This window comes from Scylla paramamosain, chromosome 36 (assembly GCF_035594125.1).
Source record: "Scylla paramamosain isolate STU-SP2022 chromosome 36, ASM3559412v1, whole genome shotgun sequence".
NCBI classification, from domain to species: domain Eukaryota; kingdom Metazoa; phylum Arthropoda; class Malacostraca; order Decapoda; family Portunidae; genus Scylla; species Scylla paramamosain.
Window position 1 is genome coordinate 7,249,408 of NC_087186.1, and position 26,674 is coordinate 7,276,081.

Sequence of the window (26,674 nt, forward strand, 5' to 3'; positions counted from 1 at the left end):
ACTTTCATTATTTTTATCATCAGGGGCAGGAAAGGGAGGAGGAGACGCTGTTCTAATGGTTTATATGTTTGTGTGGCTGTGTGTTTGTGTGTTATCTTATCACAGGTATGGGTCATGTGAGGTAAGGTAGGGTAAGGTATAGGTGAGGTTGTGTTGTGTTGTGTTGTGTTGTGTTGAGTTCAGATTTTCCGTTTTCTTTTTTGTCTTTCTCTTTCTTTTCTATTTTCACTTTTCCTTTTTTCTTTTTCTTTTTTGTATTTGCCTATATTATTTTTTGCTGCCGTCTCTTCTTGTTTTGTTTCCCCCTTTTTCTTTCTTTTCCTTCTTTTTTATTTTTATTCTGTATATTGTTTGAATTTTTAGCGCTCCACATTCTCTCTCTCTCTCTCTCTCTCTCTCTCTCTCTCTCTCTCTGAACATATGATTTACTTGACACCTTCTCTTCTTCCCTTCTCTTCCTCCCTTTTCTTCCCCTTCCCCTCGCACTGTTTACTCTTCCCTTTAATATAAATTCTGGCCAGGGTTGAGGTTTTGAGCCCCAAGTCTCACAGCGCAGGTAAAAACGGAGGGCTGGCGGGCAGGTGTGTGAGGAAACATGGTAAGAATTCGCCAAGCTCTCGTAAAAGAAAGGCTAAGAAATGGTGTGTTTGTGAAAGTCGAGGAGGAGGAGGAGGAGGGAAGGAAGAGGAAGAGGAGGAATTTGGCAACTCAAGTACCTGGTTCGTTTGTTTGAATGTTTTCACGTCTGTTTATTATTTATTGCTATTTCCTCTTGTTTATTCAATGTGTAGTGTCTTATTTCCCCCCTTGTTATTACAGTTTTTAAGTGTGTTTGGTGTTCGTGCGTCAGGTGTTTTTATTTGTTTTTATATCTTTACACCCTCCGCCCTTGCTTCACTATTTATTTTACCTTATTATTTTTATTCCCCGTCCTCCTCCAACCTGTTTGTGTTTATCAGCGTTGATTTTGTGCGCTTGTCTTGTCGTCTGTCCAGATTTGCGATACATAATAGAAGCGGATCACTTACTGCTCCCATTCTTTATGCGGCAGTTCATCATTGAATGGCTCTGCTTTTTATGTGGGGCTAATTAATCTTTCACTTTTCCATTGTTAATCAGTCTGTCAGGCACATGGGTATCATTTATTCTGTTACCTGGATTGCATCACATTCATTTTATAATCAGTTAGTTCTTTTTCTTGTTCGATCTTCCATTAAGTAGTCGTTCATTGTGATTGCACCCATTTTTCCTTGCCTATGTAGGGAGGAGAGATCATGTGTGTGTATGTATTGCTTCATTTTATCTTTTTTACGTATATTTTACTGTGCTTACTTGTGTGCAGGGGAGGAATCAAAAGTACATGTGTATTTTTTTATTTGATTTATTTATGTTTTATTATTATTATTTTTTTTTTTTCTTTTCTTGTTAGTTTTTTGTAGTTCTCAGGTAAGATCAGTCAAATCAAATCAAATTGTCTCCAAAAATAATGATAAAATTTTGAAATAAAAAGTAAATCTGTTCTCATATGAAATACAAGATTACAAGTAAAAAAAAAAAGTGAATAAGTAGAAAAGAGTGGAAACAAATAAATACAAAACAGTTAGTTCCAGAAAATGGTAGTGGTGAGTAAGTGTAAGTAGCAGTGGTGAGTCTGCAATAAAATCCAGCCTGCTCTGCCAACATCTCACAAGTAAAAAATAAACAAACTATAAATAAATACAAACAAGTAAATAAAAAAAACAAGTATAAACCAGTAAATACAAAAGAATTGGATGCAGAAAGTGGTAGTGACGAGTCTAAATAGAAGTACACCTGCCCTCCCAACACCTCTCGATTTTCCAAGAGTTGCATAAGGGAACGTATAAGGCAGGCAAAGCAGGCAAGGCGGCGTCCAGCGGCGCGGCAACCCAGGCTCCCCGCGGCCCTCAGGATGCGCTCCCAGTAAAGGTTTTAGTGTGAATTTGTCAGCTGATTGACAGGCGGCTTTTTTTTGCACGGTGGACTGACGAGTGTTCCCCGAGGCCAGTGTTGCATTATCTATTCACCTCACGCCTTAATGACTGCTAAACCACCTATTACTGCTGAGAAAATAGCCCGTGCAGGATCCTTATATAAAGTGTGATAAAAGGAAATTACCTGCATAGTTTAGCCGGGACGGGCGTCTGGGCTACGGCGGGTCATGGATGGTGCAGGGGCGTCCGTTTGTTATTGTAGTGGTGATGAGGCCCTGTGTTCTTAAATGTTTTGTGGCTGTAATTCGTCTACGCTTTGTTGGGTGACGTGGAAGGTACTGGGGAGAGACGGTTTGGTCGGTGACGATACGCAGTGTTCTGAAGGGTTTCGTGACTGTGGCTCCCTTTTCCTGCCTGCAGTGGATGTTACTGAGGAGAGGCGCCATGTCCATATGTTGCTTGATCGGTAACGAAACACAATATTCTCAAACGTTTTATGACTAGCTCGAAACTTTTCCCTAGAGTCATGAAAACACCTCGGAAAACCTGAACAGCTTCCACGACAGCCAAGCAAAAGTAGCAGAGTCACAGCGCCCAAATGTTTAAGAATACCGAGTTTCGTCATAGCCCAAGCAACACATAGACGTGGCGCATCTTCCCAGTCACTTCCCACTGCCTGCTTGTTGTGGAAGTTACTAGGGTGAGGGATTAACTTTGGAACTTCCTCCGATCTCACCTTAAAATATGCGCGTTCTAGCGACAAGTACACCTTTTGCTACTCGTTATCTCCTCGTTAAGCGGAGACAAACCAAATACCCAAAATCAATCAACAGGGATTGCCACGTGTAGGCCTGATGGCTTCTTGCAGCTTCACTTATTTTCTTATAGTATGCTCTACCAGTCAATCAAGCAAGGAAGCAATCAGTAAGTCAATCAGTCAGTCAGCCAATCAATCCAGCAAACAGTCAGTCAGTCAGGCCATCAGTCAGTCAGCCCAGGAACCTCAACCCGCCGGCAACTCATGAACCTGAACACCAATGAATATACAAGTGTCTCAGAGGCGTGCCATGTTAACAAAGAAAACTGGATAAGGCAAGGCAATCATTTATGTATGGCATGATAATTATAGGACGAGAGAGAGAGAGAGAGAGAGAGAGAGAGAGAGAGAGAGAGAGAGAGAGAGAGAGAGAGAGAGAGAGAGAATCAGACCACACATATCACATCAATTGCCTCCTTCACTCAATCTCGCAGTCATTCCTAAAGTGTCAAATCAGAGAGAGAGAGAGAGAGAGAGAGAGAGAGAGAGAGAGAGAGAGAGAGAGAGAGTCCCTTCAATTTGGACATCTCCATAACGCGGTGCCGAAAAAAAAAACACATCGCCGATTCATTCCTGCTTGCTATTGACCTGAATTCCTAGAGAGAGAGAGAGAGAGAGAGAGAGAGAGAGAGAGAGAGAGAGAGAGAGAGAGAGAGAGAGAGAGAGAGAGAGAGAATCGAAAGTTATGTTTGGCAAGGAAGAAAGAAAAGAAGAAAGGAATGTGTATGTGCAAGTGTAAATGTATGTGTGTGTGCTTAGAGAGAGAGAGAGAGAGAGAGAGAGAGAGAGAGAGAGAGAGAGAGAGAGAGAGAGAGAGAGAGAGAGAAACAGAAACAGAGAGAGCGAGAGGCAGGTCAGGAGAAGGCGCCCCACACACGCAGATAACAGAGCCATAAAGACGAGGAATGGGTGACAGTAGTTGGTACCAGGGCTCACAGCATTAAAGACACATAAAAGGCGGAATGTGCGACTCGGGGCGGCTTCAGAATAACACGAATACCGAGAGATACCAACGGGGCGGGGCGGGGCGGAGTGGGGCGGGGAGAGGTTGAAGTTGAAGGGGCAAGATTAAGAGAACGTGAGAGGAGGACGCGGTGATTCGAGGTAAATTACAAAGAAAACGGGGTGGGGGTGTAGACAAGTGTGAGATAAAAGTGTGAAGGGAGGACCACCACCACCACCACCACTAACAACAACAACAACAACAACAACAACAACAACAACAACAACAACAAAAACAACAACAACAACACTATCACCACCACCACTACCACGTCGAGGCACTTCCTGGGGCGATAAGAGAGAGAGAGAGAGAGAGAGAGAGAGAGAGAGAGAGAGAGAGAGAGAGAGAGAGAGAGAGAGAGAGAGAGAATGATTGATTGGTATTATCTGTGTGCTGTCATTGTGTCATGTATTTTTTTCTTTTTTCTGATTTTGTTTTTCGTTCTTTCTTTCTTTCTTCTGTTATTATCTTGTTCTTTACTTCTTTTTATTTTTGACTTTGATTCTTTCTCTTTTTCATGTCTTTTGGATGCGGTTGTCGTTTTAGTAGTAGTAGTAGTAGTAGTAGTAGTAGTGGTGGTAGGTAGTAGTAGTAGTAGTAGCAGTAGTAGTAGTAAAAATTAGTATATATACGAAAGCTTCATAAAACGTACTGGTGATAGTGTTGTTGTTGTTGCTGTTGTTGCTGTTGTTGTTGTTGTTGGTGATGGTGGTGGTGGTAGTAGTAGTGGTGGTGATGGTGGTGGTAGTGGTGGTGGTGGTATTCACTCTCGCCTGAACAAAGGGCAGTTTTCAGGCAGGTGACTCATGTTGGTCTTGTGTGGCTGCCAAATTAACAAATATCCTCGAGTGTGTATCAGATAGGGTTATGAGAGCCTCCACCGCCTCTTTCTCTCTCTCTCTCTCTCTCTCTCTCTCTCTCTCTCTCTCTCTCTCTCTCTCTCTCTCTCTCTCGTAAAAAGAATACAAATAATCTCAAAAGTTTTAATATATCTACTGTCCAGGGAGGGAGAGGAACGGCCTGCCATTAGTCACTGATTCAAATGCGCGCCACCTTGTCATATCCTACTGTGCTGAGTGTGCTTCTCCTCCTCCTCTTCCTCCTTCCCCTCCATCCTCACCCGTTCTTCTATTTACTGAGAATCATCCCTATTATCACATTCACATCACATTTAACCCCTTTTCTAAATCACCATAGTTAATTTTCTGCATAGTTTTTCTCCCAAATGTAGCTGAGTAAATTAATGGCTGGTATGTTCATGTGATTCGTTTGTTCATCCGTGGCAATGAAGCTTCAGTTAAGGGTTCGGATTCCTTGATTCTTCGGACCATATTCTGAAACGCTTCTATGCCAACTACTTTCGAAAGGCTCTAATTGAAGTTACACTGGTTTTAAGGGTGTTTTTACGTTTTCTACTGACAGATTAATAATATTTCTACGTTATAAACAGGCGAAACACTCTTGAGAACCAGGCTAATCATCTTTGTGGCATTTTAAGATAATCGTATTGAGAGAACGAAGCGTTTCAGAATACGAGCCTTAAGTTTCCTTAGTCAATGGAGTCCCGGCAGAGGGCGGCGGTGGTGCTGGGTGCGTGAGTGTACTGTGTGTTGTATAGTTTATTAATTTGCTTTTTATTAGTGACATCTAAGGTTTCCGGAACACTTGGGCTGTCCAGGAAGGGAGTGAGTGTGTCGTGACTCATGGAAAGTCCTGAGAGAGACGCTAAAGGAGGAGGGGGAGGAGGAGGAAGGGGTGTTTTAAGTGTTATGAGTGGCAAAGTTCTACGGTAGTCATTCCTTCTTGCATGTTCTTCCAGGTTCTTATCATTCCCACATCATCGTTTTTGTATTGTAATTCATCACATTTCATCCTCAGAATCTTTCAGTACGTGACATTGATGACCACGTTGCTGCCTGACCGCCTCTCATCACACCCTCTAACCGGTCACTCATTCACACACTGCAAGTTCTTAGTCATTCTCACATCATCGATATTTCATCATCATTCAGCTTCAGAGTATTTCAGTGCTTGTTATCAGTCAACGAGTTGATTACCTTGTTACCTGGTCGTCTCCTATCCCCTCCTGGCATCCCCACCCCCTCCCCGATCCCCAGTCCATCATGTTACAGAGACCCTCTGTCACGTGATGAACTGGCTAAGACTAATGGTTGTTGAAATACTGTGAATTTTCAGGCTTAATTCATACCTCACTTGTGATCTGCGTGTCGATGCCCTTCACTCAAAATATTCAGGTTACATTATATAACGTAGACGCAGACAAACATAGATGTTACTTGTGGTGGTAGTAGTAGTAGTAGTAGTAGTAGTAGTAGTAAAAGTAGCAATAGTAGAAGTAGTAGCAGTAGTAGCAATAGCAGTAGTAGTAGTAGTAGCAGCACCACGACCACCACCACCACCACCACCATCAGCAGGAATAATAATACCAATAGTTCCCGTATAAGTAAAACAATTGCAAAACCTCTCACTTCACCGGACACAAGGCTGTAACAGTGGCGGGCTGCCCAGACTCGCAGCCTGAGGTGGGTGCATGCGGGGGCGCTGACGAAGGAGGCAGAGTATAGGCGAGTCAGGTGGCGGTGATTACCTCGACTTACCTGCCCCGCCTGCCTGATGGAGAGAGAGAGAGAGAGAGAGAGAGAGAGAGAGAGAGAGAGAGAGAGAGAGAGAGAGAGAGAGAGAGAGAGAGAGAATATAGATGCGAGTAATTACTGTTCTACATAGTCCACTGATACATACACACACAACACACACACACACACACACACACACACAGCGGCCGGTCATGGCAGGTGAAATGAAAACGTTTTCACTGCATCTCCACTTCCCTTTATTTTTTTTCACCCCATGCTCTGACCCAACGCTCTCCGCCACGCCCTCAACTTCTTGACCCCTCCTCGCCCCCCACATCCCCTCCCTGACCCCTCCGGCACCTCCTTGACCCCAGTTTCTTCTGCTAGTCACAAAACATCTCCTTTCCTCACTTCCTCCCTCTCCTCCATTCTCCCCTTCCTATTATCTCTCCCCCATCCCATCCCATCCCTGCCTCTCATATCCACTCACATATTCTCCTGGTATCGCCCCTCCTTCCCCGTCCTCCCCTTCCTCCTCCCATTCCTCCCCTTCCTCCTCCTCCTCCTCCTCCTCCTCCTCCTCCTCCTTCCCAAAAACGAATCGTTGAGCAAGATTCACTTGGTTTGGTTCGGAGCACCGTTTTTTTTTTTTTTTTGTCACACACACACACACACACACACACACACTCTCTCTCTCTCTCTCTCTCTCTCTCTCTCTCTCTCTCTCCTTCTTTTTGGGGCTACTGAGCCTCTGGGTGTTGGGGAACCATTACTTCTCCTCCTCCTCCTCCTCCTCCTCCTCCTCCTCCTCCTCCTCCTCCTCCTCCTCCTCCTCCTCTAAGTCATCTTTTTTTTTAGCCTTTCTCGAACTCTTAAAATGTATGTGAGAGAGAGAGAGAGAGAGAGAGAGAGAGAGAGAGAGAGAGAGAGAGAGAGAGAATTCAGTGCCTATGAAATCAGTTCAATCCCCAAGATATGCACAACACAAAGAAAATGAGAGAGAGAGAGAGAGAGAGAGAGAGAGAGAGAGAGAGAGAGAGAGAGAGAGAGAGAGAGAGAGTGTACTGCTGGTGGATCAAACTCCATCCTACTAAATATGCGATGAAGGAGAGAGATAATGGTGAAGAAAGACCAGGTGAGGGAGAGAGGAAGACCAGGTAACAATGGGCGGGAGGAACATGATTAATAGACAGAGGCAGGTGAGATATGGGACTCTCATGACGTCACAATGAAGATGTTAATGAGAGAGAGAGAGAGAGAGAGAGAGAGAGAGAGAGAGAGAGAGAGAGAGAGAGAGAGTTACATGTTAAAAGGATTTCACGCATAAATTTCTCTATTTCTCTCTCTCTCTCTCTCTCTCTCTCTCTCTCTCTCTCTCTCTCTCTCTCTCTCTCTCTCTCTCTCTCTCTCTCTCTCTCAGTTCAGCAACATGTTCATAGGCTTAATTAATTTGTGTTTTAGTCTTGACAGGCCTACCCTCCCTTCCTTTCCCCCTCCCTCCCCCCCATTCCCTCAGTGTTAAATGGTCACTAAGTCTCTCCGTGACTTGTTATTTAATTTATTCATTTACATTTAATCTTTTTGCTTTTATGAGTATTTTTATGTATAGTTCTTGCTTTCTGTTTTTTTTTTTTTAGGATTTGTTCGTTTACTTTTCATTTTGTTTTATTTTTTGTTCGTGTGTTTTAAAGTTCAGTTCAGTTTCAGATTAAAGGAAGGATCTGTCAGTCTCTCCTTCAGTCTCCTTTAGCTTCTCCTTCCCCTTAGCCTCTCTCTCTCTCTCTCTCTCTCTCTCTCTCTCTCTCTCTCTCTCTCTCTCTCTCTCTCTCTCTCTCTCTCTCTCTCTCTCTCTCTCTCTCTCTCTCTCTCCTCCTTTTATCTCCTCGTGATCATCAGCACATCCCTTTCCATTCATCGTAATCCTCTCATCCCTCCCTTTCCATGACAGTCATCCCCTCATCTGTTTCTTCTCCCCTTCCCTTTATCTCGTACGTTGTCCTCCTCCCCTCTTTGTCATCTGTGTCCCCTTTCCTTCATCTCATTCGTCCATCATTACTCCTTCTCCTCCTCTTCTTCCATAGTTTAAATCTCGAGTTTCTTCCCATTTCCTTCCTTCTCTCATTCGTCCATCATTGCTTCAACTCCTCTTCGTCCACCTCAAGTTTCTACCTATATCCTTCTTTTCACTTCTCTATCTACCTTTTCCCTCCCGTCTCCCTCCCGGCACCTCCTCCCGTCTTCGTAGTTGAAAGGCGCAGGTAAGGTGAGGTGGAGGGAAAATTTACCTGAGACGCACCGAGGCAAAAAAGACACCTGATTAAATTAATTACCTGGCCAGTGCGTCACCCCGGTCCCGTCTGTTACCTGAATTATACAAATTAGTCGTCCGCCAGGTATGAGATGGTTACCTCGCTACTCACGGCGCACCTCTGTAATTTTGGAGGAGAGAGAGAGAGAGAGAGAGAGAGAGAGAGAGAGAGAGAGAGAGAGAGAGAGAGAGAAAGCCACGTACCACTATTCAGATACATTCCTAAGATCGGTAACGTACAAAAAAAAAAAAAGTAAGAAACCACGGTGTGCAATAGCCATCATTAAACCCGCAGTGGCCCCAAAAGTACCCACCGCGCCACCAGATACATCATGCAGTAGTAGTGTAAGTGAGAGGGTGTGGCCGGCCTGCGCATCTGATAGTGTGGCGAAGCTGTGTTTGGACTGAGATGCGTGGTGACTGGAAACATGGACCTGGTGTGCTGTGGGTGTGGTGTGTTTTTGGTGTGGTTTGTGTGGTTTGTGTGTGTGTGTGTGTGTGTGTGTGTGTGTGGTAGTGGTATGGGTGATGGTGTGAACGAAGCGCTCCTTATACAACTCCTCAGTAACAGAAGAGTTCTTACGTAAAGCTTCCTTCAAAAAAAAAAAAAAAAAAAGGAACTAAATGACGGAAAATAAACTTTAAGACAAAATATCCCAGGGGACAAAACACTTCTGAGACAAAAGTTTCAATAAAAATGATCAAAAAATGGCACAGATTCAGGGTATGTTTGTGTTCTTTTTATTTTGTGTTTTTCGCCATCTGCTTTAAATAAGATAATATTTGTCTTTGATTTCTCTCTAAAGATTTTTTGTACCATTAGATTTCGTCTAAAGAGATTTTTTTTTCGATATTTTTGCTGCACGGTTGTTTTTTGTACTGGTCTGTGCAGAACTGGTGACTCAATTGTGTGGTGCATCATAATTAGTGATGAGTAAAACTGTAGGTGTGGCTCACGTGAGAGAAAACAGGTCTTGATGCCAGGAGGGTGTGTTTGTGGTGTGGCCAAGATTGAAATTGTGGCCAAGGTCTTGTGTATTATATGGCCAGACACAAACCATCCATCTCTCTGCCTCTCCATCTCTCCCTCCTCGTCTCCCTTTCCTTCTCCCTTCCTCCCCCGCCCTCCATCTTGGCTCGTGGCCGGAACAACTTTTAATCTACAGTGATTAATTGTTGAATCTCCCTCCCTCCATTTCCCTCCTCCCCTCCCCCTACCTTCCCTTTTCCCTCCCGTCCGTCTCCTCTTACCCACTTTCCCCTTCCTTCCCCTTCTCCTTCTCGACCATCTGTCCCCTTCCTTCATACCTTCTCCCTTTCGTCTTATCCCTCCCTCCCTCCCTCCTCCTCCTCCTCCTCCTCCTCCTCCTCCTCCTCCTCCTCCTCCTCTTGATGGATCACAGGAGGGAAAGTTGCATCATCGTCGTCCCGCATCAATCACACGTAACTTTGCCGACGACGCAACACCGCTAAGAAGAAAGTAAGAGGAAGAAAAAACACTAATTTGCATGACGGAGGAATGAGTGTTTTCATCCCAAGTTGGCTACACTGACAGAGATGGATAGGTCTGCAGTACCTTCTTGTCCCTTTACTGCATCATTTCCTCCCTGCTTCTTCTTCCTCCTCCTCCTCCTCCTCCTCCTCCTCCTCCTCCTCCTCCTCCTCCTCCTCCTCCTCCTACACCTCCTTTTCCTCCTCTTTTTCTCTTCCTCCTCCTCCTCCTCCTCCTCCTCCTCCTCCTCATGTTTTGATAATCGTGTGAAGGGTGACGTACTAGATCTCATTACGTCATCGCTGCGTCACCGCGCCCCGGGCTGTAGCACGGACAGGTGAGGACCGGCCCCTGATTACCTGTTAATTAGTACACCGGTTCTTTGTTCCTCAGGTATGTGCGTCCCTTGTTTTTATTTTCGTTGGGGGACAAACAAAATTTAATTACTTTTCTTTTATTTTATAGATCCGCTTTATCTCCCCATCACTGCAGCAGACGAGGGACGATCCGATTGCGTGTTGAATCCCCCTCGTGTTAAAATCCCCCTGGGCTGTGGTTCGATACCGAGTCCGAATCCCTACTCTGGTGTTCGGGGCTTCGGAGCGCTTTGTGTCCGTCCCTCAGACTCCCAGTGGTGCTCGCAGTGAAAGCCTCGCCGCCGCCAGAGGGGCAGGACGCGCGTATCAGTCTCCGCTGTTTCATTATCTCGAGTCGGGTTCGAACAGGCTCAGAAACTCAAAGACGAATGAGACTTCTATCTTGGAGGCCAATTAGATTTATATAAAAGGGCAGGTAAGCATCCCACAGGTGTCTTTAATGAGAACACGACCTCTCTCCCCCAGGGGGCGGCCCCGTCACCGGGCGTCACGTGGACAGGGTGATGCGGAGCGGTGCGGCGCGGTGCGTGCGGTAAAGCCATATAATTGGTCCTCATGGCGGCTGTTCGGCGCGTTGATAGTGCTTGGTGTTTTATTGCGGCGAGGGTGGCGGCGGGGCGGGATGACTGGGATTAGGAGCGATAAATTTGGCGGCGGCGTGAGGTATGGGTTCAGTCATAACTCAAGACTGTCCTCGCTGCCAGGGGGGCCAACCGTGCTCCGCGGCTGCCGTCCTCACCCGCGATTAAAATTTCCAGTGCACGCCATTTGCATCTCCTTGTTGGTGTTAAGATTTATACGATGGGTATCTGGTAGCGATTAATTTTCCCTTGTGGTCACACCTCCGGCGGGCGTGTCGCGGCCGAGTTATGGCGAGCACGGCGAGATTAATTGCCGATTGTGAATTTATGGCAGAGACTCCGCTTGTCTGGGCGTGGCAGTGGTGACGGTGCTGCTGGCAGTGTTGGTAGCCCTGCCAGGCTCTCACCCCTGCCAGAGAGACGCGGCAGGGGTGCGGTGGGCGGTACTAATAAAAAACTCTGCTGAAATGTCAAGAATTATCTCATCGGCCTCAGTACTCTAATGAATCTCTCAGGCCACTCCGGGCGCTCCAGTTCCAAAGTCGGATACATGAAATTGTTTTTTTAGTTGTTTATTTTTTTCAGACAATTATCGTGTATAAATTTTGGCTCCGCGATTGGGTTAGCGCCGCCATCCCCGCGCCGCGTCCCTCCGGTGATTGATTCGCTTGCGTTAATTACTTCCACGCGGAGAGAGATATTGGCGTGTGTGTAACTGTTGCCAAATACACCAACCAGGGCTAACGAGCGGCTCTCTCTCCCGCCTAACGATGGGTAAACAAGGCAAAAATGGCCACGGCGGGGAGGGAGGTGCAAGAAAGGCTGCAGAGTGGTGGTGGTGTTGGAGGGCGTGGGTGCAGGCCGTCACTACCAAGGCGGGGAGCTTGCGCCTTCTTCAGGTTGTCTACATTTATATATTCCTTACTTTCTGTGCTGGTTTTTACTTTGACTCAGTATTTTAGTTATCATCCTTTGTTTCCTTAGACTATTTCCTTTGATTTTTCTTTTCTCTTTGTATATTTTGCATTATAGTTTCCTTTCTCCATCCTTTGGCATTTTTCATTCCATTTTACTCCATTCCTTAGGTCACTCCGCCATCACAGTCTTCCTCATCCTTCCTCCCGTCATCCATCTCCTCATACTCTTCATTCCTTTCTATCCCACGCCTCCTTATTTCATTCCACAACCAGATTTCTCTCCTTCCCCTGCGCATCTCCCTCACTCCTTCCCTCCAAACTCATAATTCAACATTTTCCTCGCTTTCTTTTACCTATAATTCGCATTTTGTATTTCATCCCTTCCCAGTCTTTCATTTCTCTCAGTGCTACGGCTCCTTACCTCACCCAGAACCCCTCCCCGCCACCACTTCCCTGCTAACCTGCTATTCTTCCCAGTCACCAGGAACCCTCCCCACTTCCTTCCCTTCCCTCCCTCGCTCCCAGAGGTCAGAGGGCGTGACGTGTGACCAACCACCTCTCAGCGATGCATTACCCTCCGTGTTACTGAAGCCCCCAATCCTCTTATTACTACGCCACAAACTTGACCGCTAGAGACAGGTGATTTTCCTCCCTACCTCCTCCCTGGCACAGCTTCCCCGAGGACCACTCCCTTAAGATACCCGCCCCATTCATCTTCTCCACAACTCCTTCTGCCCCTCCTTCAGGTCCCCCTCGTTGGACTGCCGGAGCGTGTCAGAGAGAGGGAGAGGGAGAGGGAGAGGAAGAGGGAGAGGAAGAGGGAGAGGAAGAGGGAGAGTAAGGGAGAGAGGACTTCTGAGGCTGCGAGTGAAGTCCGGTTATCATCCGAAAGATTATCATTTACGGATTCCTCGTTTTCATTTCTGGTTTTCCTTCAAAGATTTTCCGTTTTCTTTCAACCGAACTCTTACTCTCTCTCTCTCTCTCTCTCTCTCTCTCTCTCTCTCTCTCTCTCTCTCTCTCTCTCTCTCTCCTCAGTAATTCTGTTTCACTTACAAATAATTAGTTTGGTTCGTGGTGTCTCGGTTCACTGGAGACTTACTGGGCTTGATACTGGTTATTTCTCTCTCTCTCTCTCTCTCTCCTCTCTCTCTCTCTCTCTCTCTCTCTCTCTCTCTCTCTCTCTCTTCTCTCTCTCTCTCTCTCTCTTTGCACTCTTATAATTCCTCAAATATTCATAAATCCTCATATTTTCTGCTCTCTTCCAGCTTAGAATTTTCCGCAATCTCTTAATTATAAATACTTCATTTTTATATCCTCGTTTCGTGTTTTTTAATGTTTTTAATGTTTTTCGTCTAGTGATTTCTTTTTGAGTTGCGGTATTTTTCCTTCATTTTATAATTACCTTCGTTTTCTTTGTGGCGTTCTTCTTTGGTTTTTACCGCCCTGCTCTGGCCTGGTTTGCCTCTCTCTCTCTCTCTCTCTCTCTCTCTCTCTCTCTCTCTCTCTCTCTCTCTCCTCTCTCTCTCTCTCTCTCTCTCTCTCTCTCTCTCCTTTTGCTCACTTTGCACCTTTGTAGTTATTCTCTCCATCCTGCGTTACGTTTTCTTTACTCGCTTTCATTTTTTCATCACTTACTATTTCATTTTAAGTGGCTATTAAAATTTATGACTGAGGTTTGTATCTGTGTTTCTCTCTCTCTCTCTCTCTCTCTCTCTCTCTCTCTCTCTCTCTCTCTCTCTCTCTCTCTCTCTCTCTCTCTCTCTCTCTCTCTCTCTCTCATACTCTTCCACGTCTCTATTGTTATGGTGATGATAATGGCCATGTGTGGTGACCAATGACTGTACGCTTTCTGTTATGACTCTCTCTCTCTCCCTCTCTCTCTCTCTCTCTCTCTCTCTCTCTCTCCTCTCTCTCTCTCTCTCTCTCTCTCTCTCTCTCTCTCTCTCTCTCTCTCGTGTCCTACATTCCATTGCAGTCTTTTTTGTGTCTTTTTTTCTTTCTTACCGTATCTATATCCCTTCCTCTCCTTCTCTCTCTCCCCCTCTCCCTTCCATCCATGCTCTCTGCCCTCTGCCTCCTCTCATCTTTGACCCCTGACTCTTCCCTCTCCATCCCCTGCTTGCCTACTTCCCTTCCTCTGTGACCTATACCCTGCCACTCCTCATTTCTCTTCCCTGTCACTTCTGATCTCTCTCCTTCTCATCTTTCCCTTCTCCTCTCCGCCTCACTCTCTTCGGTTCGTCTTTTTAGTCTTAACCCTTCCTTTTCTCCCTCGTGATCTATATTTTCAGTTTTTGTTCTTTTCTTTTTTTCTTCTTCTTCTTTTTTTCTGCTTACTGTTTTTGGTTTTTATTTTTTTCAGTGTTTTTCTAATCAGTTTTCTTCTGTTCTTCTTCTATTCTCTCTTTCTGTCTGCTTTTTATCTCTTCCTCTCCTTCTCCTATCTATTCTTCCATTTTAACCCGTCATCCCTTACTTTTCACTCTTTTCAATCCTCTTTCATCCGTTCCTCCTCCCGTTCTTTTTCCCTTTCCATCATTTCTCCATTTTCTATTCTTCTTAACTTTTCACTCATTTTCATATCCTCTTTGTATCATTTCCCTTTTTTTTCTTAACTATTCTGATTGCATAAACTCACATTCAGTTCTTTAGGAGCCAACGGATCTGCTACTGCTCCTTCTTCCTTTGTGTTCCCTTGTGTTAATTTCTCCTGCCCTATTTTAATCTTTCATTTCTTACTTTCCTCTATTCTTTCCCCTCCTTTCTCCTTACTTATTTAGACTAGACACCCACACACACATTCATAGCCTTGTAGGGGCCAACATATCTGCTACTGCTCCAGTCTTCCTTTGTGCTTCTTCCAGTTCAATTCTTCCTCCACGCTAACCTCTCCTCCCTTGCTTTCCAGACTCGCATGTTGAAGAGGCGGCCGTCACAGGGGAGCAGCAGAGGGCGGTAGCACTGAGCGTCACGGCAGCGTCACCCCGGCACAGGTATGATTCACTGCCCACCTGACGTCCACCTGCGTGTTTACTGCCCAATTTACACTCTCTTTTTTACAACACTGCAAAACAAATAGATCGTTCTCAGTAACTTCAAAAGGTTCCGCCCAAAAATTACTCTCGGTGTAATTAATTTTGAAAAGAGAACCAGAGAGAGAGAGAGAGAGAGAGAGAGAGAGAGAGAGAGAGAGAGAGAGAGAGAGAGAGAGAATGCCTGTGTGTGTGTGTGTGTGTGTGTGTGTGTGTGTGTGTGTCGGTGTGCACGCGTGTAAGTAAGTGGTTTAAATGAGTGAGGGAGGGAGAAGGAGCGTGTTGTGAGTTAGCTGTGCAAATTTAGTTCCTTTCTCTTTTTTTTTTTTTTTTCTAACCTTTACCTGTTTTGACTCGCTGGGCTTTTGATTTAGGCGTTGTAGGAGTTTCGCGGAACAGCTCGATTCGTAAACATCGCCTTGGCAACGTGGAGGGAATGGAAGGTTAGTAAAAGTGATCGAGAAATGGGAGTGAGTTGAATGTGACACGAGTAAACTGTATTGGAATGGACGAGAGAGAGAGAGAGAGAGAGAGAGAGAGAGAGAGAGAGAGAGAGAGAGAGAGAGAGAAGAGAGAAGAGAGAAGAGAGAGGTCAAATCCGCCTTAAAGGGAAGGAGATGAAGGAGAGACGGAAAAAAAAAATAAGGGGAAGAAAATATGATGTGAAAAATTCGTTATATCACAATTGAGTCCAAACGTAAAGGACAAAAAGGATAAAAAAAAAAGTGAGTAAAAGAGAGAAAGGAAAAATATGAAGTGAGAAGGAAGAAAATGTGAAGACCTGAACTTTGATGGTCGTGTAAAGAGGAGGAAGAAAATAGAGGAGGAAGAGGAGGAGGAGGAGAAGGAGGAGGAGAAGGGAGGAAGGAAGGAAGGAAGGAAGGAAGGATTAAGAGTGAAAACCTTGCGGTGGTGACGATAAGCTGAATTAGGAAACTTTCATCATAATTCGCCTTTTCTCTCTCTTTCCTCCAAGGACGAAGAAAAGAGCAGGAAAAGGAGGAAGAGGAGGAGGAGGAGAAGGAAGAAGACGAGGAGGGGTGTATAATTTACCCTTCTTGACACTTCACACACGTTCCATCTTACAAAACGACCAGCTCGCCTCATGAAATACTGTATGTCTTACGTAGCGTCGCTTTTTACTCCTTTCACGAAGTCGTCCTGACCACTCGCAACAATTGTCATGCGGGGAACGTCGGACCTAAATTTGACCCAGTGCGCCCTGACCTGCTTCAGAGCCGAGCAGGAGCCACAGAACCTTTTGTGCCGCCACCCCACACGATGGACTCAAGGAACTCCCACGGAAGCTCGCCCTATGACCCTGCTGCTGCGTGGATGTGAATCAGAAGCCCTGTAATGTGTGTTTATATGATAGTTATAATTTTGTTTAAGGATTTTTTTGTGATTCATTGTATGCTTGTGTTTTGGGCTCGTGATTGTGTTTCGTGGGATTCGTTGTATCATTTCGTACGTGTTGTCTTTACCTACTTGACGGTTTCTGATCAGACCTCCTTCAGCTGTCTCATTCTGCACACTGATAGTTCTTAAGCTGATTAAAGCCTTGGCAAGAGGGCTCCACTCTGTCTCTCTCTGCCCATTACATGCCAGTATTCAGAAACGGTTTTTCTCTTACCACCACTACTTCCCAAGGCCACAAAGATGATTAACCGGGTTCTCAAGAGATTTTTCCTGTAATTATGTAAAAATCTTGTCAGTTTATCACTAATACCATAAAAACGCCTTTAAAGACTCGTGTAGCTTACTAAAAAGGCATGTATTCTGAAACGCTTTGCTCTCTCACCACGACTATATCCTAAGGCCACAGAGATGATTAGCAGGGTTCTCAAGAGTGTTTCTCCTGTTAATATGTAAAAATCTTGTTAATTTGTCACTAGAACCATAAAAAGCATCCTTAAAGACCTGTGTATCTTCAACTAGTGATTATATTAAAGTGTGGTTCAAAATTTTAGGGACGTGGGGTTCTTTTGATCTTGTTCCTGCAGTTTCCTGTTGGGAGAGGCAGCGCTCTAGTGATTAACCGGTACTGTCAGTCAAATTTCACTATCTATTTGCTTGATTTTGCGCTGACTGAACTTCCAAAGTGCGAAAGATTGCATGGCACCAGCAGGCAAGCACCACTTGTCGCCCCCTCCTTCATCTTAATTAATAAAACACTTCGTCATCACTTTGTCATCATGCTTCATACAAATTACAACCTCGATTTCTCTGTTCCGGAGGAGTGACTTGATGAAGACAAGGGAGGGAATGAATTTGTGACTTACTCCTAGATTTATTGTATAACTTAAGCCTTTGACTATTAACAGCACATGTTATCTTATTTAAAGCAAACCCAGACAATTTTACTCCTCAAAATTTAAGGTACAATAACTAAACAAGGTCATGCCAAGTTAGGTAAGGTGAGGTTAAGTCGAGGTTAAATTAGGTTAGATTATATTAGGCATGATAGGTTATGTGATGTTCTGTCAGGTTAAAATCAAGGTATGTTAGGTTAGGTTAGGTTAAATCAGGTCATGTGACGAGATATTTAGTGGTACCTTCTGTTGTGAGTGTAGTCTTTCTAAACACGTATGTAAAGTTAAACAAAACTATAATTTCAGGGTTGGAAGAAGCTGTAGCAGTCAGTGTTAAATGCAGACCCGAACCCAATAAATAACAGCTGATGTACGAGTCAGAGAAATCAAGAAAATTCACGGCATAATTTCGACTTGGCAGATTAGGCACTTGTGATGAAAACGAAAGTGCAGTATAATATTTATTACTCCTTTACTTAACATTGCACTAATTGAAACCGAATCACAGGCAGCATAACACATTTAACGCGACTCAGTGGAGACAAAAGAGAGACGTATATTTCATTACTTTTAATCTTAATGTTGTACTTTAAATCGAACACCATTTCCTAAATTAAAACTGAGATTCCTTAACTTGAAGAGTGGGAAGCCAGTATGTTTGTTACGTATTAATGCACTCACGGTGGGAAATTCAAAGAGTATCCTCGTGCATCTTTAGACAGGATAAAACTTAGATAATTTAATAAAGAAGAGTCTTTATATTTCCTTCATAATAAGATACTCAACCTTGCCTTCTATTTACGCTGGAAAGTCCAAATAGAATGTCCTCGTGCATTTTAAGCATTTTTAGGCAGGATAAAACTTACATAATTGAACTTGATAACGAAGAGAGGAAGCCATTACACGTGCTGCATAGTGATACACTCAACCTTGCTTTAAATCACGCTGGAAAGTCAAAATACAATTCTCTCGCATATTTAGCATTTTTCGGCAGAATTAAACTTAAGTCATAACTTGATACCAAAGAGAAGGAAGTTAGTGTATTAGTCACATAACAGTATACTCAACTTTGCTCTAAATCACTCCCAGAAGTCCAGACAGAATTCCCTCGAGCAATTTTAGTTAGAATAAAACTTGCATAATTTAACGACTTCAATGCATTTGCCACATAATGTAATCACCTTTGCCTTAAATCACAGAGAGAAGTCCAGATAGAATCCCTCGTATACATTTACCCGTGGACAGATGCGTGAATAACCGCCATGCCACGTAATGAGGGTGACTGCTGTTCATCACACGCGCGCAGTAATGAACGGTCGCGTCATTAAAAGTAAATGACCTGCAGAGTTAATGTATGTATAATGACCCCTTACGCGCAGGTAACAGCCGCACGCCTGTAATCATCTGCCCACTCAGTAATCCAGATGAAATTTGGCAACAAAAATGGAAATGTGTATAACTCATGCATGTTAAATAGGTGGGTGTTGTTACCGCTCACCTTGTTAGTGGCGGTGTTAGTGTTAGCTCTGGTATTATCATTGATCGTTAGTGTTTGTATTAGTATTAGTCTTAGCGATAGTATTAGTAGTCTTGGTATTATCGTTATTTTCACTGCTACTGCTGCTGCTGCTACTACTACTACCACTACTACTACTACTACTACTACTACTACTACTACTACTACTACTACTACTAGTAGTAGTACTTCCACCACCACCTCCTTCGTCTCCTTCTTCTCCTTCTCCTCCTTCCCCTTCACCGTCTCCTCCTCTTTCTTCTCCTCTTCCTCCTCCTCCTCCTCCTTCCACCACTACTACTACAACTACTGATACTACTACCATTACTAATACCACCACCACTACCCACCGCACCGCACCGTACAGCTTTGGTAATCCGGCTGGAGCGTTCCGGAATCGCCGCTGAGTGCAAAGGAACAAATCCGGTGCGCTTGGCGAGGCGTGTCTTTTTGATCCGGCGAATTTCGTGCCTGATATGTGAGTGCCGGGAGACGCCGCTAGGGGGATGAGCGCTTGATCCCTTATTATACGCGATCCGACGCCAGGTGGTACTGAGTGGCGCCGTTGATTGGTCACAAGTGCAATGCCTGTAATCCGGTAACTTGTAATTCGGCGAGTTGATTTCAGCAGACCGCCTCGTGTTTGTGTTTCGCGGGATAGTGATGAAAGGGACGAGAGGTGACGGGGATTTGCTTTTTGCGTTTTTTGGGAGAGATTGTGAGTGAATGAGTGGATGGGATATGTGTGTGTGTGTGTGTGTGTGTGTGTGTGTGTGTGGCGCCGTGTCTTCATTCAGTCGTGCATTTGTTTATTCATCCCGAGTGCGAGATGTGACTGCACTTTTGAAACACACACACACACACACACACACACACACACACACACACACACACCCCTCCTCTAAACACCTGAGTGAACATAATCTCAAGGAAAGACAAAAATCTCAGGTGACATTCGGTCTTACTCTTGCCAAGGTTCTTCGTCAGTAAATCTTGAGGCGACTTAGAAGTGGGAAGGGAAGAAGAGGGAATGGAGAGGGAAGACAAGGGAGGGGAAGAGGAGGAGGAGGAGGGAGAGAAGGGAGGGGGAAACTGCTTAGGGATTCAGAGGCAAGGGAAAAAGAAGGGCTGGTTTGGAGCAGAAGGTGATATTTGTGAAAGAGAGAAGGGAGGGAGTGAAGAAAGGAAGGGAAGGAAAAGAATCTGAAAGCTTTTGAGGTGGAAGTCAATGTATAAGAAGGGGGAGAGAGAGAGAGAGAAAGGGGAGGGATGAATGAATGAATGGAGGGAGAAGGTGATAGAGTTCGAAGAAAAAAAAAGTACGAGGGGGAGAGAAGGTGAAAGAAAACATAATAGCGTAAGAAACACATGATAAGTCACGAAGGAAAACGAGTGTTGGACCAAAGAGAAAACGGGGTTCGTGCGTGTAAACTCTTTAACGACTTGTAGGCAATTTGGCACAACCGTCTCGCCTGTTTGTCTAAAAATTGCCTTATCTTTACGGCCGCTTTGATATTTCGCCTTCCTTTAGATGACGAACTCGTGTTGACTTCGCATGGCTGGCTGGCTGGGGGAGAGTGGACGGGAGAGGCGGTGGAGTGAAGTAGTGGTGGTGGTGGTTTGCAGTAATTGGTGGTGATAATGGTGGTGATAGTGGTGGTGCGTGGTAGTAGTGATGGATGATAGTGACAGTGTGTTCATGTGTGTGTGTGTGTGTGTGTGTGACGATAGAGTAATTTTCGTCGGAATTCACTTTACTGCTTCGGAAATGACACTTAAGTTCGTGTCGAGTCAAGCCATCAGTGTCTTAGTCTTCGTGTCAGTGCTTCAGTAACCAACCCACGCGAGCCACTGCCCTGACCTCTCACCTGCAGGGTCACGCACACACACACACACACACACACACACCATAAACATTCAAACATTTATAATTTTCCTCATTCCCTAAGCCTCTGTTCAATTAAGTAACCAAGAGGTCCTTTTCCTGTTTTCCTGTATGGTGTGTGGATGGTGACAGTAGTGGTAGTGGTGGTGGTGGTGGTGGTTGGTATCAGCTGTGGCGGGTGGTGGAAGTTGTGGCGTGTGTTGGTTGTCTGATAATTTGAATGTAGTTGGTTCCTCTCTGTCGGGCTGTGTTTGTCTAGCGTTTAAAATGCAAGTTTAGTATTCGAGAGTCGTAGGCGTGTCGTTCCGGTCGTGTGGGCTTTGTTGTGGCGGCGCAGTGGTGGTAGTGATGGTAGTGATGGTCGTGGTGGTCGGGATGGCGCCAGTCCCATATTGTCAGCGGTGGCTCGGGTGATGGCGGTGGTCGTCAGTGTGGTCGTATCAGCGTGGTATCATCCCTGCATCTGGCACACGTTCGCCGCGTCGTGCTGGTGGTCGTGTCGTCTTGGCCTGTCGTCGGGAGGCTAATTAGAAGCTGTCAGAGTAGCGGTTTCCCTTCCAGTCCTTCCCTGCTGTCGCTATCTCTGTCCGTGATTCCTCCGTGCCGTGTCCGTGCCGTGTCCGCTGTGTCCGTGCACCGTCCTTCCCTGCACGGATAATAAACACCCCCTGTGGCTTGTTCCTGTATTGCACGCCGGTCGATCCGTGCCTCCTCGTACTTGTGGCGCCTTGTACCTGAACGTCCTTGGAGTAAACATAACGTGCCGCCTTGTACTCGCCTTGTACCGCAGATAAACACGACGCCCAGATGCCTGCGTTCCTCTGCCTTCTTCCTCTTTCTCTTCCCTCTCTTCCTCCTCCCTCTGCTCATGTCATGTCGGCCCCGTGTTGCTGCTGCGGCATATCCTCCTTGGACCGGGGCGAGGCGGGGTTAGGTGGGGTGGGTGGGGTGGGGGTGGGGCAAGGCAAGGTGGGGCGGGGATAACCTTTAACATTGGCAAGCAAAACCAGGGTGATGTTCAGTACAACACCGTGATGGGTTGCTGGCTTTTATTCAGCATTCTTTTCTCCTTTGCTCACGATCTTCTTAGCACGTTTTCATATTCGAGTGTTCTTCCTCCTCCTCCTCCTCCTCCTCCTCCTCCTCCTCCTTCATCTCTGCTCCTTCACCTCTCTTATTTTGTTTTGCTTTTACTCTGTTTCTTCCTTTGTTTCGGTCTTATTCACTTCTTAATACTCTCTTTTCGTGTTCAAGTGTTTTTTCTCTCATCTCCTCCACTTACTCCACCTTCTTTATTTCCACCTCTTCTTATTCCTCTTTTTCCTCCTCTTCCTCTCCAAAAAACGTTCCTTTCTCCCGTCCTTCCTCCCTTCCCTCCACCTCTTGATCTAACTTTATCCTGCACTTTTCCACATATTTTTGTTCCATCTCCTCCACATTCTCTCCACCTCCTCTTTTGTGTCCTCGTCCTCTTCCTCTCTCGAAAAAGAATGTTACTTTCTTTCCCTCCTTCCTTTTTTCCCTCACGTCTTCATCTAACTTAACGTCTCATTTTTTCATCTCTATCTCCACCTCCACCTCTTTCATTTCCTCCTCCTCTTCCCTGGAAAAAAAAAAAAACTTCCTTCCTTTCCCTTCTTTTCCTTCGTTCCCCCACGTTTCATGTAACTTAACTTCCCACTTTTCCACATATTCCTCCTCTTCCACCTACTCCATCGGCATCTTTTTCTCCCTAGGTCCTCCTCCGCCGCTCCTCGTCTCCGAAAAAGGCCCACTCTTTGCTTGTGGGCATTATGTACACTTAGCTCTTTTTTGCGCCTTCTTTTCGTCCCACAAGTGTCCGGGAGCATGAGCATCTTCGCCTCGGGTCCCGCACGCTCCGTTGGCCAGCTAAAAAGACCCTACGTTGACTCACTCGTCGGGAGGAGGAGAAAAAGACGCCATCGCCCACATAAAGTCGTCGGGGCGTTGCTGTGTCGGTGTCTTGAGTCCGCCGCAAAGTACCGCTAATTGATGTGCAGCCAATTTGAGGCTTAAGGGAAGGAAGATGCGTCGAGAGCTTGTGAGATTGGGTTTTATGATTTAATTGTCCCCTTTTTTTTTTACGCTGTTACGTACTGTTGCTCTTCCCGTCTTCCCTTCTTCCCTTTTTCCCTTCCCCCTCCGTTGTCTTGCTTGTTCCTGCGTTTTTGCGTGTCGTAGATGTTAGAGAGAGAGAGAGAGAGAGAGAGAGAGAGAGAGAGAGAGAGAGAGAGAGAGAGAGAGAGAAAGAGAGAGAGAGAGAGAATGATTGATGTAGACCGCCAGTATAAGTTGTCAGATAGATTAGAACGAGTCGGCTAAAATGGAGACACGAACGAGGAGAGAGAAAGAGGAGGAGCGAGAGGAATAGTAAGAAGAGTCCAAGGAGGAGGAGGAGGAGAAGGAGGTGGAGGTAAGGGTTATGATGGTGAAATATATACACTGTATGGCCTTTCTTCTTTTCTTCCTCGCTGCTTTCCACGCTTCGTCCTCCTCCTCCCGCTCCATTCATCCTCCGCCCCGCGTCTCTCCTCCTCCTCCCGGCGTGTCCTTCCCGCAGTGACTCACATTTCAAGTTGGTGATCACGGCTCCTCGTCACGACTCTCTCTCGGATTTTACTCTCGATTTCGGACCTTAAGAGTTATGGCTCCGAGGGATTATGCTCCGCCGGGCCTCTTTTATTCCTTCGTTAGGGACACGCGAGTTTGGTGGTGCAACTCCGCCCACGCGCCGAGTTGGAAGCCAGTCAGCGGGGCAACAGTCCTTGGTCAGTCCGCCGTGATTTACGGGAGATAACAGTCAGAGAGTCCAATTGAGAGACCAAAGTTTGGCCCCTGGTCTCGTTTTAGCGTCATAACTCAGCGCCAGGTAGCGAGGGGCGGCGCGGGGCGGCTGAGGAGGAGTCTGGCGGCATGTTCCCGGGAAGGCAAGGAAGGGGAGGCAGCAGCAAGGAAGGCAAGGCGGCGGTATCATCCACATCATCCACATCCTGCCCCCGCCGCGATATCCACCACATCACTTTAGACAATGCCTCTCTCTGATCCCCTCCCGCTCTCCTCACGCTCCCCCCTCCCGCCCCCTCGTGCCTGTCCCTGTCTTCCCCGCGACCTCCCGCCGCCTCCTGAGCGCCCACGCCTTCGTCTCCGCTGAGGGCGTCGTGTTTAGGGCGTGTGGGCGTGTAGTTCTCCTCTTTACATGACGTGTGACCTGCAGAGGCTGGCGATGACCTGACGAGTTACCTGTCTGTGGTGCCCGGCGTCTGATTAATGAATAGGCTCACCGTGTTGCCTTACCTGTCTGGCGTCTCCCACCCGCGGCCGCAGGAACATCCATTCTCCATCGTTAATCACCGCCAAACGCTGCTTTTGACTCACTTTCCCGACGCGGAAGAATGAAAAAGGAGTATTAAAATGGCGGCGGGCTGCGGGTCGTGTTTACCTGAGCGTTTTTCGAGTTCAATCCGTATTCGTCCGGGTGAGTCGCGCGTTTAATCCGGTCCAGGGCGGCGGTGAGAGACAGGGTGACGGCTGGACACGACGTACTACACCGCTTGACAATAAGACTTTGACCTTTGGCTGCCCCTCCCTTCCTCACCCCCGCTGCCACCACCACCACACCACCCCTATCATCCTCCACCTCCTCCTCGTCCCCCTTCCCTCTCCTCCTCCTTCCACAATCGCAATATCGCCTGAAATACTGCTCCGTCGGGTGTATTTCCTCAAAATATTTAACTTACTTTTGGCTGGGAAATATTCTGCAGCCCCGATAGAATATTCAGTGTATCTCTCTCTCTCCACATTCTTTCCGTGAATTTGCCAGCGTGACGCCTTGGGGTATGATGCTGCGGATGGTGGAGGTGGCGCAGAGAGGGAGAGAGAGAGAGAGAGAGATATAGAGGAGGAGGAGGAAGCAGCGAGAGAGGAAGAAGAGCAAGAGAGAGATTCGAATTGTCCTCAATCTCAGCCTCATCAAACTTCGCCAAATTACGAAGCGGCTTAGCGTTTGCGATCTTAAAAGGCTTGAAAACACGACACGAAATTGCCAGCGAGACGAGAGTGACACAACATTGATGCTTCTTGGGCCTTGAGTTTGTCTTCGCCGGACCTAGATTGTTGAGAGAGAGAGAGAGAGAGAGAGAGAGAGAGAGAGAGAGAGAGAGAGAGAGAGAGAGAGAGAGAGAGAGAATCTTCCGCCACTCATCTCCCCTCACCGTTCCCCGTTCCATCTTCAGCCTTTCTTGCAGTCTACCTCAGCAAAGGAGGAGAAGGAGAATAATAAATAGAGGGATGATGATAAGAAGAGCAAGAGGAGAAGGAGGAGGAGGAGGAGGAGGAGAAGGAGGAGGAGGATCTGTCTTAAGGTGCACCAGTTTCCTAGCAAAGTTATTTTTTTTCCTTGGATGCAAATGAGCTCCTGGAACGTCATTTATCGTTAATGATGCCGCGCCCCCAGACCTGGTGAGGGGGGGGGAAGGGAGAGGTGAGGGAAGGGGAGAGAGGTAGGGAGAGTGAAAGAACGATGGAGAGAAATAAGAAACGGTACGGTCGATGTATCATGGTACAAAATAAATTAGATAGATAATGAAAGGAAGAAGTAATTAGCTAACTGGTTACAGAGAGAGAGAGAGAGAGAGAGAGAGAGAGAGAGAGAGAGAGAGAGAGAGAGAGAGAGGCTACGTAAAAAAAATGGTGGTTTAAGGGAAGGGGAGGCATAACAAGGGGAGTGATGTGATTACTAGCTTGAGTTTCTTAAGGGGGAAGGAAGGGAAGAGGGCAGGGAAGGGAGAGGGGAAGGGGGAAGGGCAGGGAAGGAAGAAGGGGAGGGGAGGAGAGGGAAGGAGGGATTAACATCTTAAGACAATCTGCTGAGGAGGGAAGGGAGGAGGAGGGGAGGAAATTGATACCTAGAATAGAGAGAGAGAGAGAGAGAGAGAGAGAGAGAGAGAGAGAGAGAGAGAGAGAGAGAGAGAGAGAGAGAGAGAGAGAGAGAGAATATGTGTGTGTGTGTGTACATAGCAACACATCTTTATACAATGACTACATTTATACAGTACCTTTATTTATACAGTATCTATCTATACAGTATCTCTCATGCCGTGCCTTTCATCTGTAGTATCTTAATCAATACAGTGCCACCTCTTATCCAGTGCCTTATTGTATACAGCACCAGACCTCAAAGCTTCTCATTATTCTTATCTTATATGATGTTTCTAACCCAGCAACGTTTCTCGACAACGATTCTCCTCACACAACGTTCTACCAGTCATACGTAAGGTTGCTCATACCAGGTACACCTCTCTTCCCTCATAAACGTTCCTTATACGAAAACAACGTTCCCTAATAACCGTTCCTTACATGAAAAGCAACGTTGCCTCATAAACGTTCCTCATGCTAAATACAACACCCCGGCATAAACGTTCCTCACACGAAAAAATGTTCCCTCATAAACGTTCCTCACACTAATAAACGTTTCTTCACTTAGAGACGCCACTCCACACACACACACACACACACACACACACACACACACACACACACACACACACACACACACACACACACACACACACACACACACGTCCTTCACTCACCCACTCATTCACTCTCTCATTCACTCACTCGCTCACGTCTGGCTGGTGGGACACTTAACACATCTCACCACAAATTGTCACTCACACCACCTCGGAAGTTTAATTAAAATGAGCACTTGCCATTATTATCTGAGGAACACCTGGCCCACATTGCGAGGCAGGGTGAGATACGGTAAGTCTGTGAAATAGGGTGAGGCAGGGTGAGACTGTGTGAAATAGGATAAGACTGTGTGAAATAGGATGATGCAGGGTGAAGTATGGAGAAACAGAGTG

General features: G+C 46.1%; 1 protein-coding gene across 7 annotated transcripts in view; it reads left to right on the top strand.

Moving 5' to 3' along the window:
* Positions 1-26,674, top strand: part of LOC135090787 (uncharacterized) — a 188,259-nt gene that overhangs the window by 111,430 nt on the left and 50,155 nt on the right. For 2 of the 7 annotated variants that reach the window (XR_010262118.1, XR_010262117.1), the window contains exons 3-4: positions 14,953-15,037; positions 16,053-16,717. Coding sequence is in view for 1 of the 7 variants with exons in the window: in XM_063987856.1 (XP_063843926.1) it covers positions 14,953-15,037 (85 nt within the window). In the remaining 6 variants the exon portion in view is untranslated. The other 5 variants (XR_010262120.1, XR_010262119.1, XR_010262122.1 and 2 more) reach the window with 5 other exon arrangements.